Raw genomic sequence first — 19,754 nt, forward strand, 5'->3', positions numbered from 1 at the left:
ATGCTATATATGACCCACAATCAGACACAACAGCTGTATGTAATAAACTACATTTGGAAAACCTGTAAAAAGCACAAGTCTCAACTATCCAACATATCTGGTCTGCACAGCAGCACGCAATATTCTTCTTTATTCATGAAAAGCATGGCTGGTCTTAACCAAATACACTGGTTAACTTTAAGTAGCAATTTTCTTTCGCTTTGAAAGTCCTTGTGCCAAGCACAGTCTTTCATAGTCTTTTCACTTCTTCCACTTCTTTCCTTCCTTTTGGAGCCCACAGCAAGCTCATATTTCCCATTTTTTATTCACATGCAGTCTAACAGAGAAAAGCACTGTGAATTAACTCGTGTGACCTCAGCATTTCCATGGCTTGGGATCTGCCTCATGGAGCTAAGTCACATCTCAGAAACAAGGTCTTCATTTGTGCTCCCTCTTCTGGCTTTAGGAGCATACAGCACAACCACAGTAGGGTGACATGGAGACCACCCCAACACCGCTATCTGCGGTCCCTCCTCCCCAAAAAACAACACAGAGCCACAAAGAAAGCATTCACAATCTGCACGCTACCACCTGCTGGGGTGGAACATGTTACCAAAATAACCCAGACCAGCTCTCATGAGAGTGATTTATATTATTTCACTGCTCAACACAAAACAGCAAGTATGCAACTTCCAAGGACAGCGCAAAAATAGCTTCCAGCTAATTTTTTAAGCCTATCCTAATGGTAATTTTAGCTTTGAAAAACCATCACGTGTAACAGAACACAGAGTCCAGCACCTTCCACAAGGAAAAAAATCCAATGACATTAAAGGCTCATATTTGGATATGGCACAAGAGATTTTCATTTTCAAGTTTAGAATGCATTTTAATCATTTATATATTTATTTTCATTGTAAAAATACGAAATTAGGTTATTTAGCTGTACTGTCTTTGGCACCAATGAAGTCCAGGAAAAGGAAGCGGGGGGAAAAAGCCAACTGCACCATAGCTGACTTTTCCAGCATAACATTGCACTGCAGTGGAGGTCTATTTTGAGAAAACTATAGTTGCCAGTAGCATAGCCCTCTTAAGTCATTTTGGTAGAAGCTGTCAAAGTACATGTTCTTTTGAGTCTTGCTAGATTCCAAATACTGTATCTGGCCTTATTTTACAACAAAATGAAAATTTGTGATTACCCTCTAATAAAGGTTTTTGAACAAATGTTAAGTCTGGATGAAAATGGAATAAATAAATTAATCTACAGTTTTCTCAGGAATTTGTGGGATATATGCTACACAGTGGAACAAAACAGAGGGAATGTTGAGTAAGGAAGGGAGGAACACAGTCTAGGTACCTTTATACCTAAGAACAACTTGAGAATAGTTAATGGAATGAGATGGAGAGAAGCTCAGGAAGCTGCAGGCTGTTGGGAGCCCTAAGTCTCTGCTCTGCATGCCTGGGTTAGAACAGGAGAATAAAAGCCCTTCATAAGCCCAGGAAAAGGGACTGAAATCAAAGGAATCCCCTTCCTAGGCAGCTAATTACAACTACTTAACAGTCAGACATTATATTCTTCACTACTCCATTTTAATTCTTGTATTTGTGGCAGAATTCTTTCTTCCTGGAATTTCTTAATGCCTGGTAGTCAGGAGCGACAGATGTTGGCTCAGATCTCCAGCCTTTCCGAGGGGATATGAAATGCACAAAATCCAAAGAAGGGCAGAAATCCTGCAACACCATTGCGCCTAATGATATTTTCTACTAGCTACTGCCAAATGGTTTCCCAGATCTGCTCATCAGAGACATCTGGTATTCTGTATTAGCCAACATGAACTGGTCTGGAACACTCAATAGCCTCAGGAATGTGGTGTAAATTTTCATACCTAAAGATGCTTCTTTTTGTGATAACAAAATTACTCGGACTCTTCGTAGCTTTTAGAGGTCAACAAAATTTTAGATTATATCACAACACTGCAAATGGGCTCAATAGTTCACCTACACACTTGCCTCAGCAGCTATCAAATCTCATTTGGCATCCAGCCTTTTTAGTTTCTGGAATGATTTGTTCAATGATTCTGCATAGTCTGCAGACAGCTTCAGAAATGGAGCTTATAAACTCTCACAGAAGTTAATGTACATGCAACTAGGTAACAGCAGTTCACTTTTGCATACCAACTAGAAAATGTAGGGGCACTCATAAGTAGGTATCTCTTGCCCTCCAGATTTTTTTTTTATTTATTCTACAATTCCTGTAGGCAAGTGAACATTTAAACTACTGGGAAAAAAAGAAGGAAAAAGCCCTGAAGAAATCTAAACACAAATCATCATAATTTAATTTGCCAACAATCACTCATCAGCTGACCAACAGCATGTCTTTAGATTTCTCATCACTTTATTTACTGTTTATCCTCTCCAGGTGTAAAAATGGTGATAGAATTCAATTTTGTTTTTACCAGCATATTCATATTGCTACATTCAGAGTATCCTTCTAAACTGAAGTTTATATTAAGAATTAAGTGTTACACTGTGCAGCCTATGGAAGATGAATGAGAAGACGCTTTTCTCAATGAAGCATAGGAAAGCTTAAGGCTCGTGTTTTCTTTGCGGTAGCAGTAAGTTCTGCCAACAAATACAATAGAACATTTTCCAAAATGCTATACCCCTTCTCCATATTAAGATCAAATACAGCTGAAATCTGTAGCAAACTGACCTTTGAGCCTTTTTGCCTAATTTCATCAGCTAGAAGTCAAATTTCATGCCAAAAAATCATAGATTCTAACACATTTTATGCTAAATCAGACTATAACATTCCAGAAAATTTCAAGTCTTGACAGTATATAAGGCTCACAAGAGCACAGCTACTGAACAGGCATTCATTTTGGATGCACACATTGTTTCATAAAACTTCTCCCTCTGAAATCTATTTTGTCTTTTCTTCCTTTTTTTTTTTTTTTTTAAATTGCTCTGGAGGTCTGAAGTTTTTTATGAAATAAGGGTAAATATCAAACCCATGCTTCACCTCACCTGAAAATTTAGTTTTGTGTATCTCCAAGGAAGTCTCCTTTTTTCATCAGTTCCCAAATACTCACCAGCATGTGGAACTTCTTCCTATCCTCCTGCATTTTTTTTTTAAACAGTATCCCAAGCTATGTGCAATGTTCCAGATGAGAGTAGACTGTCTCACCAGATCTTCCAATCTATCCCCCATTACAGTGGAAACTAAGCAATTCTTTAAAAAAACACTTCCAAGTCCATCCCTCTGATGGACAGAACACTCTGGTTTTAGAGCCTACCATTGAATGCTGATTGGTTTTCTATAAGTAATACAGGAAAATATAAGGGCTTATTCTGCAAATAAGAAATCATAACTCACTAACATGAATGAAAAGCTGCTTCCAAACTACTGACAGACATGTCGTACTAAACATTCACAGCAAAAGCATTTCTCCCAATTTTCTGAACTGTGTAAGTAAAAATCAAAAGAAAAAAAAAAAAGAGAGAAGGGAAGCAGGGAAAAGAAAAAAGCCTACCAGTAATGCATTTGGAGTTCCCATCCAAGGGAGCAGACTCCTGGCCAAACCCAGAAGAAAGTGATCTTGACTGCAGGTGATGCACTCTTCTGTCACCACCAAGAGCCACTGCAATCAATCATAATCACTATAGGAAAATGGGGCAGAGGAAAGCAGAGGGTTTTAAAATCTAAATGTAAAAGGTGCATTTTTAATTTGAGCATGGGTACTTTTAATTATGCACTAGAAAGGCATATTTTAGGACAATTCCACATGGAAACAGTATGTCCTTTAGAAAATTCTTAATGTCCAGTACCTACCCAGCTTAATGAAATGCCAAAGGCAGCCTTAAATTTCAAAAGCCAGCTTGAATTTTTTACATCCTCATGTGGAAGTTTAGTATTCATTAGCTTCTCTATCAATACAAAACTCCCAGTTCTTTCTAAGAGGAAAAATAAATAGTAAAAAATTGTCTTTTAATTGTTGGGGTTTTGTCCTACCCCACAACCATGAAATAAAAAGAAATGCACAACAAACCAGACAATTAGGCTTTTTTCTGGAATTCTCTGCCACGTTTTACCAGGTGACAGTTTATTTCTGTGATTTGATTTTTAAACTGAACCCAGTGGCTGGTCATTACACAGATAAGTTTTCCTTCCAGTTGACCACCATCCTTATCACTAAGTAAGTGTTGATAAATGTCAAAAAATACTAAACAAGTCACCAGGCACTAAACTGCAGAAATACTTTTCTGAGAGGTTAAATAGTACTTTTCTACTGTGAAACAACCACAACTTTCAATAAAACAGGCCGAAGTCATGAAAGCCTAACTTGAGAATGGAAAGCCATGATCTTTGCCTCCAAAATGACTGTTCATTTATACAGCAAAGACTCTCAACAGATATTTTATAGAAGCTGCACAATAAGCTGAGGGGGCATGTGTACACAAATGATTAATTTACAGACCCCTAAATCACCAAACACTGTCGTTATTAAAGCCGAGTTTTCAGCAAATTCTCCAAAACGGTTTCTGGAGTGAGTTTGCCAGTTTGAAGAACAGACCACATCATCTTTCAGTGCAGTACAAATTCTACATCCCTGCTGAAGGGAGTGCCCAGGCTGGGAGCTGACACATTCAGAAGCACTCCATCAGCACTGGGAAGCAGACCCAAGACACACAAGGCAGGTTTCCCTCCCTGACCCCAGCAGCAGAGGGGTGCCAGCAGCTAACTCTGCTCGGGTACATGGGGCTGCTCAGACACACACAGCTGGCACCTGGCACACGCATGTCCCACCAGAAGAAATTAGAGCAACAAAAGCCTCCAAAGAAAGTTTAGGCTGCAATTCAAGTTGCACTGCTATTTGCTGAGCAAAGAGATGCTGTACACAGGGTTATCTGGCCTTTGCAGTGTGCACAGTCTGGCTGGAAGGAGAAAAATCCACATTTTAGTTATAAGGTCTGTGCTGCTCAGCTCAGAAGGAAAAATATGACAAAGACAGAATGAAACAACTGCATGTATGTGAGAAACAAAGCAACCACACTGCTCCTACTTACTCAACTTCTGCAAAGACTACACAAAAATGAGAGTAAAATTTCCATATGGTTTTATAAAACACTAAACAAATTTTACAGCTTCCAGTCACTGTTCACTAAAGGCAGAATCACCATGAGTTTGTTCTAATGCTCAGAACTGTTCTCCCCTGAATATAACTATAAGTGAAAGCCTAAACCACCTATTCCCCCAACACCTTTAAATGCCAGAATACTGAACTAATTAATACAAAAGAGATCTGGATCAAGAAGATGTCTTTATTGTGGTCAGGGTGCCCACACACACGTGCCTTTGCCCCTGCCAACAGTGCCAAGCAGTGCAATCACGACAACTGGTGAGTCAGCATTAAATACTCTCTGTGAAAGGGGTGAAGTAGCAAAAGAAAGCTGCTTGAGCTGGAAACTGGAGGGGGATGGGGGAAAGGAACTAAAACAGCAAAGCACACCACAGAAATTGAGAGAAAAACTGCTTTCTGCTTACCATCACATTTGTAGAAGGGGAAAAAAAAGAATATTTTGAACACTGAGCAGATTAAATGTCAATTCTTATAATTATAGCCTGGTAAACAAATATATACAAATATTACTGGTAACATTTCATGCAGCTAAAATAAATTTCAGCCATTTTGAAATAACACCCAGTAGAACAGGGATTGTGTCCTCTAATTGGAAAGCTGTTCATTGCAGCACTGAACTGTCTGGGAAAAAAAAATTAAAATTTTAAACTAATGCTGCTTTACCTTCTCCTACAAAAAAAACATTTTAAACATTTAACATGAAAACAGAATTTCTCTTTTTCAGAACCAGCACATAACATGAGAAAATGGGATGAACTCTTACATCAATGGCTAAAGAACACTAGTGAAAAGGAAATACTTCCAAAAATATACATTTGTCTAGTCATTACAAAGCTAAAGAACACTATGAGGTTTGGACAAGCTTTAGAAAACACAACAAAAAGCAAAGCAACATTCTGCCATTAAAGAAATACAAAGTACTTTTGCTGAGATGAAGGAGGAGGCTTGCACAGACATCTAGAAGACTGAAATTCATCCTTTACCCTTTACACAGCAGGCTACTATTGAAATCTATTAAATAGGCATGGCACCAAGTACACACCCAGATACCACGGACAAGTGGGATCCAACAGGACAACCATGGAAACAAGTGGCAGGGAAAAGGAATCTGCCAGCTTTCCACACTGACATTTCAGAACATCCCTGTCTCAGCAAGACCCTCACAGGACCTTAATGCCTATTAAAGCCGTCAAAAGAGAAGAATAATAATCAATGTTTTGCTTTGAAAGAACACATCTTTGTATCAGTAAACAAATATGCAATATATTCATCATCAAAAATAAAGATATTGAAAGTTTTTTTATCCAAACATGTCAGCTGAAGAAAGCCAGACTTGTATTCCACTGTTCATATTCCAAGGATATTATTTATGAAGTGGTCTTCTGTAAGGCATGCTAACTGTAAGTCATGCAGATGCATGATGTTAGCCACCTAGGAAAAAATTTATAAAAGCTATGGTATCTTTAACTGTGCATCCTGAGAGTACTTCTTTTGATATACTATGTGTATATATATAATTTTTTTTTTTACAATAAAACACTCAAGCTAAAAGAGTAGTTCTAAATTAAAATTTCTCTATAGAATCATTTGTTGTTAGGCTTTCTAGAGTTCTCCTTTATATGTATCCTTCAAGATCCACATAACCACCACCTTTTTTAGACCACATACTCAAGGATGCAATAGAGTTGATGGATAAACATTGCAAAGTATGAAAGTGATCAACAAGGAAGGGGGCTGATGAAGTGTCATATATTTATAAGGAATGACAGAAGATACAGAAAGAAGAGAAAAATTGCTGTATGGAAAGTCCTCAAAGTTTACTACTGCTATTGCTAAAAATGAGAAAGCCACATGATTAAAATAAAAATTCAGCCTACTTATGCACCTATAAAACTCCCATTTCCAGTTTAAAAATGAAGAGCATTTTAAAAGCAAGCCATTAATACTCTCCAGTTATTTTTCTGTGGTCTCAGAAGTAGAACAGACATACTATACTTGCTTCTGTAAGATGTTCCTTCCAAGTTCAGAAATAGAGTATTTGAAAGAAACCTTTTATCTCTTCAGACAGCTTCCAGAAACTGGAAAACATGTCCATGGAAAGGATATAACTGCAGACATGCTACTAGGAATGAACACATGTTCATTATTTAAAAGATAACCAAAAAAATTAAACAACCTCTCAATTATCCTGGACAGTTCACCTTCTACAAGCAATCTAGGAAAATTAATCCCTGGGACAGCCACATTCCTCTGCTGCCTAATAAAATATGATTAGAAATCTGCTTTTAAAGACAGCAGGAAGCCAGTTTCTTTACACTGCATGGCTTGGGAGCAAGGGTGCAATACCTTGATACATAAGCATGTACAAGATACACAAAGCTGCATTTAGCACAAAGAACCTGCACTTGGTTCCCAAGTGCCCGAGGAAAGCCACGCCAGTTGAAGACAGCAGAATAGGCCTCAAAGGCAGGAAAAGACAGGGAAGCAAAAGGAACTAGGACAGATCTGAGGAATTTCAGAGGGGCTGAAGCAGCTTCTCCTCACTCCAAGCCATCTTTTGCAGAAATTCCCCTCTTCCTGGATTTGCTCATATGTGCAGTTCTCACGCATCCTCCTCACCTCTCAGTTCCCAAAGGTACCTGAAGAAAGGTTTCATCTCCATGTTCTCCCACAGCAGCACCCACCACTAAATGGGATGCAACGTAACAGAGCTCAGCACACACCAGAAGGTCCCCTTCCCCTCCTCCCCTTCCACCTGGCTGCCCAAGACAATGTGCTTCAATCACTTCTGCCAAGCCACTTTAGATATCCACACCAGCAGAAATGAAACAAACCAAAGCCAGTTTCTAGTGGTTTTAGCTCCTGAAGTAGCTCAGCATGGTGTGGGACATTAAAGGCTGCAGGGGACAAAATGAGGAAACTGAAAAGCAAAAGAAAGTGGAAATCACACCCCACAGCCTCACTAGGTCTTCTGCCAGCACACATTATATGAGGTTGATCATATTACAGAAGTGCCCCCTCAAAGTGCCTCAGATTACCAGGGTTTAGTCCTAATTCTTCCCAATATCAATAAAAAAAAAAAAAAAATTAAAAAAAAAAAAAAAGCCAATGCAGGGCTTGAGCTTTGCCCTGAGAAAAGGCACCATCCTGATTACAGGTACTGTGAGACAGAAAATACACAGGGAGTCAAGGACCACCTTGTTATTTCATATGTTGAGTTAGTTCAAGCTTAGCCACAAGAAATCCCTCAGAAAAATAAAGACTTTCAAGAAGAAACTCAAGACCTCAGAAAACAAAAAAACTGTTTCTGTTCCAATGCTGGAGTGAATTGTTCCTTTTTTTAAAACAGCAGTCACAGATTACAGTACATCTCACCAATTAATTCAACTAGCCTTACAAAACAAATAAACTCCTAACCAGGAAACAATGCAAGCTCACCTTCACATAAAGATCAGCTAGTCTTGAACAGTTAGTTCAATTCACTCAAGGCAAATTAGCCCCCACCCAATACAATATTCATTAAAATTCCTTTCTCCAATTTCTCTCTCCCCACTTTTGCCGTTCTTCCCCTATTACATGCTGTAGCCCATACTCACCCTACCTTCAAAGCAGAATATAAATCATTCCCCACATGCAGTTTTTCCCTGTTCCCCTTCTCTGTGTGCCCTGACAAAGGAGAAAGCCCTCCTTATAAACATGACAGGTAACACACAATACATTATGCAAAGCAAAGACCTAGGCAGATAGCCAACTTCATGAGAAAACTATCTGCCTCCCCCACAGGGAAGAAAAAATTATTCAAAGATAAAAATTAAAAATTCAGTTAACATCATCTGAGGTTTGCAACAAGTCAAAAATAAAAAACAAGAAAAGCAGATGCCTTTAAATAGCAATTTTCATAGGATCCAAAACCTAATGCCCGTAAAAAAACAATGAAATTTGATAATTTCTACCTGAACACATGCACTACATTTTGTCTCATCAGCCACATTGTACAGTCAAAACAAAACTTGTCTTTTCTATGATAAAGCTATGCAACCTGTTACATACTGCAGGTGTCAGACAGCCCACCCCTTTCCAGAGTGGGTAAGGCCTTGATGATACTGCCATATACAACCTTCAATTTTTTATGGTTTTTTTTGTTTTTTTTTTTTTTTTAGTGGATAAATGTCTAATATCACAAGCAAAAAAAAAAAACCAAAAACATAGGGTCATGGAATAGTTTGGGTTGGAAAGCACCCTGAAGATCATCTAGTTCCAATCCCAAAGTCTGAACTTCAGCCCAGCTGGAGCAGGCTCTTCTGTGCAATTGCAATCTCTGCTGTCTCAAGGCTCCTGTCACAGATGCCTCAAAGGCTCATCACAGCCTCATTTGGAGCAAGTCAGAGTCAGTGCCATCATTCAGGCATTCAGGTAATGAAGCATCCTGCCTCTACAAATCTGCTTAGATATGGAATATTTCCAGATTTCTTCTCCAGCTCTCTCCTGCTCTATTTCAGTCAAACACAGAGCACAAGTGAAATAAGGCAGCTCAGACTTGTAACACATGCCTGGCTTGTTTTACATGGCTGGTGCAACTGCTAGTACTCCTGGTAGCATTTACTGCCATGGAACAATGGGCATCAGCTTTCCAAACATATGAGTACTGCTAAATCCAGAGGAATATAATCACAAATTCAAGATTAAGAACCAACAGTGAAACTGCAAAATCTATAAGCAACATAAGCAAAACCTTACAGGCTGCATAATGCTGGGAACTTATTTTAAACAAATATGTAAGCACTTACATGAGAGAGGCTGATGGTTTATCTGAACAATTAAAACTCAATCATGCACAAACCTTAATGAAAACCTTCACTCTTAATAGAGTACAATCAGTACTGCAAAGTTTAACAAATCGTGATTTTAGATTTTCTTCTTAAGCAACATTAGTTTCAAAAATTATGTCTTTTCTCTGCCACTCCCTCCCCAAAAACAAACAGAAAGGACATATGCAGAAATAAATTCTGAAGAACAGAGGGGAGACTTTTTTAGTCTTTTTTATTGTTAATGTAAATCACAAAGCAGTTTTCATCAATCCACGCATACACACCTTTTCGTTTTGATTACAAAACGAAATTTGATTTGATTAGTTTTGATGACAAAAAAATCATAATACCTTGGAATATCCCAAGTCTCTTTCCCTTAAAGTTTCAAAAATTTCAGCAAAATCCAAAAATAAACTCTACCAAGAACCAGATTCATTCTCAACATTTGACTCTAGCATATAAATGTTCCTTCTTAGTCTTTACCGCCTTCTTTCTATTCTCTGTATAAATTATTTTTTTTACCAGCAGTTCTCAAAATCTTGCAAGATATCCATCTATTCTGCAGAGCCTTATCTCTCCACACTCCCTTTGCTGAAACTGATACCTGACAAGTCCACTAACTTTATTATAATTAAAAATGTTGCTTATTAAAACTAATGAAAAGTAATTTCTCAGTTTGTAGCCAATAATCAACCTATTAAAGGGAGTTTCTGTACACACTGAACTAAAGGAATACTTGTAGAAACTTCTACAACACCAGGTCCTGATTTAGGTCAGAGAGACTTTTGAGTCCTGGAGTACTTTACATCTCTAGTCCAATGAACTTTCACAGGTTTAGATTTTAAGCAATGTGGATTTCACTAGGATTTGAAATGCAATTACTGAAATTTATACTACTGGCACTGTTATTTGCTTCATTTCCAGCCAATGGAATAATTATTGGAAACAGAGTCTCACTGATTATTTTAAAGGTCTTTAAATGTATCTTCAATAAATGTGCAGCCCTGTTACTTCACAGATTTCTTCAAGGTATGTCACAAAACTAATCATTTTATTCATGATTATAAAAAGCAGCTTTAAATACAGTTTGGTATAATCAGAAGTCAATTCCTGTTCAAGCCTATCCCCATAGTATTTAAACACTGATACTTTATCAGCACCAAAAGTTTCCATAATGTGGATCCAAATAGGTTATATGCAAACAGTCATGAAAATGAGTAATTCATGTACCTGGATGGTCTTCCCTGATTTAATAGAGCTATTTGTGCATGACACAGTAGGACTGGAATCCAAAATTACCTTTCCTTTCCTCACATTTGATTTTTTGCATTATTTGTCTACAGCAGTTAGAGATTCTTCCCAAATGATGGTTCATTTTATAGGAGGTGGTGGTTCCTACATGACTTTAGTCAATCCTTTATCCCATCTGTCAGATACCAAGTTGTGATAGATCTGACAAAACTGCTTGGAAATGCAGTAAAATACCTCTCTGCACCACGTTATGAGGGGAGCTGAGACCATGTATTATCCTCTCATTATTTCATGTATTATTTCTGATTATTTCTCATTTGTATTCCTTTTGAACAGGTTGATACACTTCCATTATGATCTAGAATGCTGCAAAATATGGAAATATATCCTCATTTTTTTATTACTGCTACAGTGAGAATTTTTTTAAATTTAACTGAAATATCCCACATGAATCTGTCAGGCTGAAAAGCAGGCTTCTCAAAAATCAACCAAATCATACCATGAACAAGCAAACATTCTACCCCATCAAAAAAAAAATTAAATGTAAACTGTAAAACACCTCAGGCTTGTCCTGTTGCCATTGAAATAGAGGCAAAAATCCACCAAAAAAACCTTATTCTGACTTCTCAAACCATATAAAAATTTTAACAGAGTGACTTAAACATCCACACACAAGAATGTTTGTGCAGGCTACAATTATAAGAGGAACTATCCCAAGATTCTTGATTCATCCATGTCACCAACAATTTTACATTACAGATTGAAGTCCTCCAAAATAAACCAAAAGGAAACAGAAAAGACATCTTCCTAGAAATAAAAGCCTTATATTGAACCTGCACATTTTGATCCTTCTTAAATCACCAATTCTCCAAGTTTTCATTCTATCTTCTCTATCTTCTTCAGTAAGTAGTAGAAGAAAAGAAAGAGCATTACTTGGTGTTTATTCACTTTTTTTTTTCCTTTCTCAAAAATTTCTGGAGACAATGTTGCTTCTGGTTTAGAGAACATACGTATTTAGCAGAGTTACATCATCATTCACTGGCTTCTTGACAAGTTTACAGCAGTTCATAATATAGGGAGTAGTTTTAATAAATCTCTAAACTGCTGAAGCCACTATGACATACAACATTACTAACATCACAAACATTAAAGTATACGTCTTTATTATGTGTGTCAGCTAACAAAACAAAACAGACAAATAATAAAATATAAGGTAAAGCTCCTCTATTAATGTGACTAGGCAAATGTGCCACTAAATGTAATGCAGTCCTCAAGGAAAAAGGCTGAAATGAATTACTGGTTATTTGAATTATCATCCAGTATAATAAAATCCTTTTTGGAATTAAATTACCTCCTTTGAACATAAAAAGGATAATCATAGGCTTTCTTACTGAGTCTTTTGTAAATACTGAAAATAACTTACAAGCTACGATATTGTCATTTCAAAGAGTACTCATAAAAATTGTTCCAAAAATCATATGCAAAACAGCATGAGAAAGTTAATCACACTTTCAATTGTCTTTCCATTAAGGTAGGGTTTTTTTAAACTTCACAGGAAAACAAAATCTTGGCAAGGAAAATCACAGATAAAGAAAGGTGCTATTCTGATAAAGACAGAGAAGCATCCCAAAATCTTCTTCAATTAATTAAAAAACCAAAACAAACCAAAAATGCAATAAACAAAACTACTAACAACAAACAGGCTAATTTTAGAACTTTAAATCTAAAAGCATACATCTGCTTGGCCACATAAAAATAACTAAATCTTGAAGTCAAACAACACGATTCACTAAAAAAAAAAACAAAAACAAAACAAACAAAACCACAATAGAGCTTAGTACTCAGAAGATACAGGCACAGCTTCTAGTCTGTTACACTTTTAGACAGTTCTAGGAGAACCTTTCATACCAGTCTAGTAGGATATCTAAAGACAGTATCTGGGATTTAAAAACTGAGCACAGGGCTACAAAGGCTGGAAAGCATGAGAACAAATGCAAGGCTCCACATCATTTTAGGCTTCTTTCACTTTTTTAAGCAGCAGGAACCCAAAAGTCCAAACATCTGTGCAGGTACCATGTAAGTCCACCTGAACAGAGATGGCCAGCTATGGAAAAATAAACACAAAAAATAAGAATGTGAAATTTATCCACCTCAATGAAAAATAACTTGGCAATAAGTTCCTTCTCAGTTAGAAACTCAGGTTTAACATAATCACAGCAGAAAACCATATTTGACTGTTCTCTGCAGGGTTAGGGGATTATTTTTTTTTGTTGTCATTGTTTTAAAGCAAATTTCAAGGGCCTGGCTAGAAAGGATACGGCTATTCATGTCCCATTTCACTGGAATAAATTTAATTTCAAGGATAATGGGTAGCAATGCTAAACTTGAGCAGAAAAGTAAAGATCCAGGTAAGACAAATTTACTTTACCCCATACAACAAACTGGCATCGTTGTTAAGGGCAGGTCCAAATCTTCCTAGTATCCTCCTGTTTATTATATGGGGTTAACTCTCCCTTAATTATACTTTTAATAGCTACAATGAGGTCTAGATTTCTACTTTCTTACCCCATACTGCCAGCCTGTTTCTATGAGACTTTCCTTCTGGTGACCAATTACTCCCTGAGCTCAGAACTTCTCCTACATATGTACCTGTGTGATAGAGATGTCATCCACCCTCCCCTCAGCAGTACTGCCAGAGCTTAGAACCTGGTGGCCACTCATGCAGACAGTCATGGCATTTTCTCCCTAGTATTGGCTGGCAAAGCTACAAACAGGGCCACAGGATCTCTGTATCCCAACTCTGAGGGTCACTATCTCAGTCACATTCAGGTGATATCTAGACAAGCATCTTTTCATATCAAAGTTTTACTTCCTGCTATGAAAGCTCTGAAATAGAACTGACCTCAAAAGACATCACAAAAACATTCATTGTCAATTAAAATATATATATGTATATATTTTCTCTGAATACAGGCTTAAATTCTTGATAACATCAATTCGTTATTCTGACCTATTGTTTCACAATTCATCTGTCCAGTACTGACTAGAAACTTGACCCTGTGCCCTTTTCTCAGATTTACTTTGATCTGAAAGCAGATTCATGCTCAGAACAGCAGCACCATCCTGCCTCCACTGCCTATACCCGTGCTCAAGAATCACCACTCCTACTCTTTCTCTAAGCAGCTGTTAAAAGGAACTGAGAGAGAATACCAGGCAAGATAGACTTCTGAACAAACCTCAACCGTCAGCACCTTGCCTATGGCACTGATCCTCCGTCCCAAATTACAGATGCTACCACACCAGGCATGTTTATGCTGCCCACACTACAAAAATATTCACCTGCCTTGTACAGCTCCGCATCAGAGCACTGGTCCATTAAACAAGGCTTGTCAATCATTCTCTGCACTGGAGATTCATTACAATAAAAGGTAGTTGTTTGTGGTTTTTCCTCCAGAGAATGACACCACAGGATTTATACCAAAACATTTACTCCAGAGAGGTGAATTTCCAAACCGGGATGGGGGAGAAGCTATGTCAGGGTAAGTGTGGCCACTATTTCTACATGACATTTTTGTTTTCATTGTCATCTCCAAACTTACAAAATCAACAGAAACTTTATCACGAAGCATCTGTATGTTTATGCATAGTACACAATGTGACAAACCTATAAAGTCAAGGAAAGGACAAGATTACCAGAGATCCTCTTTGTCATGAAACCAGTTTGGCTTCTCTCTCATTTCTGCACATGATCCTTTTCCAGATTATGCCCATATTTTCCACTTACCCAGCAAGTATGGATAATTGTTGAAACCATTGTAGAAGCAGAGTCTCTGAGAGGCCCTAAACACAAAGGTATCGCATAAAACCCCACATAGATAATTAAAATTTAAAAAATTATGTATGCTATGTAAAATTTTGCATTCAGCAGCCACCTTCTAGGACTTCAAATCTCATTTTAAGCTCATTCCAGATAAAAAAAAAAAAATATGTTAATCGATCGAGACAAAATTTAAATCCTTACGAGATCCATCAAAATTATATCATGACTTTAGGAAGCATCCCTTCCAGTAGTCATGTATAACACAGCTTAGGTGTGCCACTATTTGCAGAGTCAAGACTGCAGACTAAAACTGTAATAAATGACTTGCAACTTAAAATAAGGAGACCTGAACGCACACAAAATAAAATTTAAAAGAAGTTCAGCACCAGCCATGTTCAAAACAACTTTCTGTTGATAATCTGCCTGGAAGATCACACTCTCAGTTAAATATTTTCTTCAGAAAGGCCTTCCTTCTAACAGCAAACAACTGGTATTTTTGGGCAAACTAGTTTTCCAACCCAAATGTACAAAGGGACTGAAAATGGAACTAGAACTTGTCTTCTTCATGAAGCTCTCATAAAATTGGAATAGATACCTGGCTGTAACCCAGGAAACAGCAAGTAAAGTCAAGTCCTGTGTAAAATGTTGTGTCCTCTAACAAACAGAAAATTAGAAATAAAAAGTGTAGCTCAGTACAGAAATAATTTAGTGCAATCCACAAGATAAACAAACACAGTTCAGAAGTATTTTACATCCTTAAATAAAGCAGAGGCAGATACAAGCTTTGAAACTTGCAATTTCATTTCAGAAGGAACCTTCAGGTTCTTCTGAAGAATTTCTATGATCTGTCTTTACTTAAATACAAATCTTAGCTCTGTCTTCAAGTATGCAGAAAGCTACAGATTTTGTACACACCAAGAAAGACCCAAGTTGCAATATATATATATATATCTAAAAACTTCCATGCACCTGACATAATAAAATTTTTGAATGGCACATCCCTTTCTCCGCCTTTGATTCTAGACCAAGTGTGACGTGAAGACCTGGGAGCTTTTCTAGAACATCATTTCCAAAAAAAAAAAAAAATAAAAGTGGAGAAGGTCATGCAATTCAGTTACCTGGAAGTAAATATCCTACTACATGACCTATTCCTTATCTATGTGAGCACGTTTTCCCTCTCCTCGAAGTTTCCGCTGTAGTTCCTGCTGCTACAGCTCTAGCGGTATCAGCCAGTAACACCACCCAAGGCAAGCCGAGGGGGCTGCTTGTATTGTCACTGTCACATGGTGTAAAATTGCTGTGAGCAGGATGAGACAATGATGTGCTTGAATGACAGCAGCTGTTCTGTGCTGGCATGCCACAAGCAGAGCTGTAATCGCAGCCAGGTGCAATGGTGGGAATTTTGGAGGATAAAGGCAGTGCCTGCACCTGTGGCACTCTGTAACTTCCAGCCATGCAATATTTGTTCTTTAAAGACCATCAGTCATTTTGACAAGCTCCCTACATGACCGTCACTGGACCAAGCCACCTTTTTTATTTTCTTAACGAGGCCCTTCTCCCTTTTGTAAAACATCCAATTTCTGCCTCATACGTGCCTCATAAACAGAAAAAGATACGGTAACTATGGTGTAGGAACCGTGAATCATAAGAATTTGAAACACTCCTAGTTACAGTGATCAAAGCTAAATCCTTTAGGAAGATTATCCACACCAGAACCCTGGAAGAAAAAAAAAATAAAAAAATGTGACTCGAGTACTTTCATACTGCATCTCTGAGATAAAGCACAATCCCCTGTGTAACTGCGAAGGGCTACCTCCAGGTACGCGTAACAACGGTGGGAACATTGCAATAGGGGCTGCTGTGCCTCTTGATCTATCTATGCAGTTCCAGGCCTGGCAACCAGCTGCGAACGCAACAGTCCACAGGCTGAGACCACAACTCTGAGGCCATTCAAGAGAAGGTTTATTCGGAAAACAAAGAAATAGAGAAAAATAATACAAATCAACCACACATTTAAACAACGAGAAGTACGAGCCTTACAAGCAAGAGATAAGAGACGCCAAATCCACTCTCGCCCCTGCGCCCATCACCGTGCGAAACGGCGGAGGGGCAGCGCTCACAAACGATGCGAGTGGCGACGATTCCAGCACTTCTCCAAAAACAGGGCTGCTGGGGGAGCCGGTGTGGCCGAGGCGGCGGCACCGCGGGAGCGGAGGGGCAGGGCCCGGCCCGGCCCGGCGCTGCTCGCTCCTCGGAACTTCGCCCCCCGCTCCGGCAGATGACCCATACCCGCACCGCGGCCACCACCCCCCGAGCACCAACACACCCCTCACACACCGCCACCGCGCCCGGCTCCGGCTCCTGCCGCCGCTTTTGCATTTTCAGAAGCACTCTGGCCGCCTATTCTGGCCGGCGTCTCGGGGCGGGCACCGCTCTTGCCCAACTGCGGCCGCAGTTCATTGTCCCTTGGCAAGGGAGAGGGGAACGACCCATCCCGCGCAGGGACATCGGCGCGGGCCGGGAAGATGCCAGGGACAGCGAGCCCCCACCGCCCCACCCCGCCACCGAGCCCGGAGCCCCGCTGGCAGAGAAGTTGGGAGCGGCGGGCGCTCCGCACGCCGGGAGCCCCATCCCTCCGTGCCCCCGCAGGACACGGGCAGCGCCCGCAGCCGCGGGACGCCCGCGCTTCGCGGAGCGGCAGCGGTGACGGCAGGCACCTACCCGGAGAGCTTCCCAATCTTCACAAAGCTAAACACATCCATCCATGCGGCCGGCTAGCTCTGCCCGTCACACTCGCTCACTCCAGCAGCGGCGGCGGCAGCGGCAGCAGCTCCATGTCGGGAGAAGGTTGCGTCCAGCGGCAGCAACAGCCCTTGCAAAAAAGCAGGAGCCGGCGGAGACAGCGGCTGCTACCCCCCTCCGGCGGGGAGCTGGGCGTGCAGCATCTCGCAGGACCAGCGCTCATCTGCGCGCAGCCCTCCCCCTCCGCTCCCCCCCGCCCCGCTCCGCTCCGCTCCGCTCCCCGCCTGCCGTGCGCTCTCCCGGGGTGAGTCCGGAGCGGAGCGGAGCGGGGCGGCCCGGCAGGAGCGCTGCCCGCTGCCCGCGCTCCGGGAGCCGGAGGGGAGGCGGCAGCGCTCCGCCGCCCCTCTGCAGTGCCAGAGCAGGGAGGCGGCGCGGGTGCTGAGGGGAGCGCAGGTGTATCGGGGTGCAGATCCTCTCGCCGGCCGCCTGGCCGCCCCGGTGGGCGAGCGGAGGGCGCGGGCGGTGGCCCGGGCGAGCGCCGATCGCCGCTCCAGCCCGAGGCGGCGCTGCGGCCGCCGGGCCGAGCCCAGGGCTCCCCCCAGGGCCTCCGGGAGCCGCGGGGCCGGGGAAGGAGGGCGAGAGATCGGGGTGTGAGGGGCACGGCTGCTGCTCCCCCGGGCAGGGGCCGCTGAGCGGCAGCGGAATGGGAGCCCTGGTAAGTAGGAGGCGACACATCCCCAGCCCGGGAGCAGCACCCTGGGCCTTGCAAAGCAAAAACTTGCGAAAGCAGAGAGCCGTCTTTGCTTCGACGATCACACTGCCCCGTGCAGCTCCCCAGGGTGGGAAAGGGTCTTTTGGCTTTCAGCCGCCGCACTGAACGCTCATTAATGGACCGAGGACACGAACCGGGCTGAAATCCACCGCAGGGCTGCTGGCACCACCCTGTGACCTCTCTGTACATGCCAGGAACGAGACCTGAACGAGGGGAGTCTTCGTTGTGACAGGAACGTGACAAGGCCAGTCTGTGGTAACATAAAGTCAAGCATTCTTCATGCCACATCTTGTGGAAAAATGATAAATCCGGGGCTCCTGACACAAGAACAATACAGATGCATTGCCTTATGTCCTGCATCAGGCTTTAAATGAGGCACTGGAGTTTAGGTCTCCATAAGTTTCCGAGTGAGCAGAACAGGGAGGCAGGTGAAATTCAAATTAATCTCCACACAAACTCTGCACTGTAATAAAATAATTCTCAGAATGGAAATGGATTTTTTCTACTTAAGTGTTTTCATTTCTGTGTTTGTTCTCTGAATAGATTTATATGTTCTTTACTTCATGCCTTCACAGTTTCAGTCTCTTCTGCAGGCTTCAACTTGCACTTTTCCACCAACCAAGAGCTTAGAAAATTACAGTAGAGCTCAACACATATACTCCTGCAGCCAGATGAAAACAATGCACTTTTTTAATATTAAAACTTGTATTGATAAGGGAACAAAAAGAACAGGCCGTACTAACACTCAGTGTGAATTTGGTTTCAAACTATTCTTTAAAACAATAGCAGCAAAGAATGATTGATCATCTATTTATATTGGGAGAACATTAAACTGCCAGCTAAAAAGCACTTGCTGGCCTAGCCCAGATGTAAACAGCTTGAGTGTATTCTAAAACCCCATATGAAATAGTTTGTGCTAGTGCATCAAAATATTTATGTGATACTTACGTGTACTCTATTTATTGTTATACTAGATTTTTTTTAAACTGCAGAACCCGTGCCTGTCATTCACTCTGCTCTATTGATTGGTAAAAGCTACAAAGATAACAGTTTCAGCTGGTTAGAAACTGATTTATTTATAAATCTGTCATTATTTATTTATAGACTGAGGAGATAGGCCAAGATCCTACGAAGCTAACTGCAGCTGATGAAATGATACACCATATATAAAATTAAGCACATATGTTCCATATCAAACAAGGTTCTCGTCTTGAGCACTTCATGCTCCAAGGCTTCTGACATAA

General features: G+C 40.6%; 1 protein-coding gene across 1 annotated transcript in view; it reads right to left on the minus strand.

Moving 5' to 3' along the window:
• FRMPD4 (FERM and PDZ domain containing 4) overlaps window positions 1-18,303 on the minus strand; it is a 296,031-nt gene extending 277,728 nt beyond the window's left edge. The window contains exons 1-2 of the mRNA XM_086880086.1: window positions 18,094-18,303; window positions 17,718-18,004 (exon numbers count right to left, since the gene is read on the minus strand). Coding sequence (XP_086736212.1) covers window positions 17,718-17,758 — 41 coding nt within the window. The 5' untranslated portion in view covers window positions 17,759-18,004; window positions 18,094-18,303. The remainder of the gene's footprint in view (window positions 1-17,717; window positions 18,005-18,093) is intronic.
• Between the last annotated feature and the right edge of the window lie 1,451 nt (window positions 18,304-19,754).

Source organism: Cyanistes caeruleus, chromosome 3 (assembly GCF_971803275.1).
Source record: "Cyanistes caeruleus chromosome 3, bCyaCae1.hap1.1, whole genome shotgun sequence".
Taxonomy (NCBI): domain Eukaryota; kingdom Metazoa; phylum Chordata; class Aves; order Passeriformes; family Paridae; genus Cyanistes; species Cyanistes caeruleus.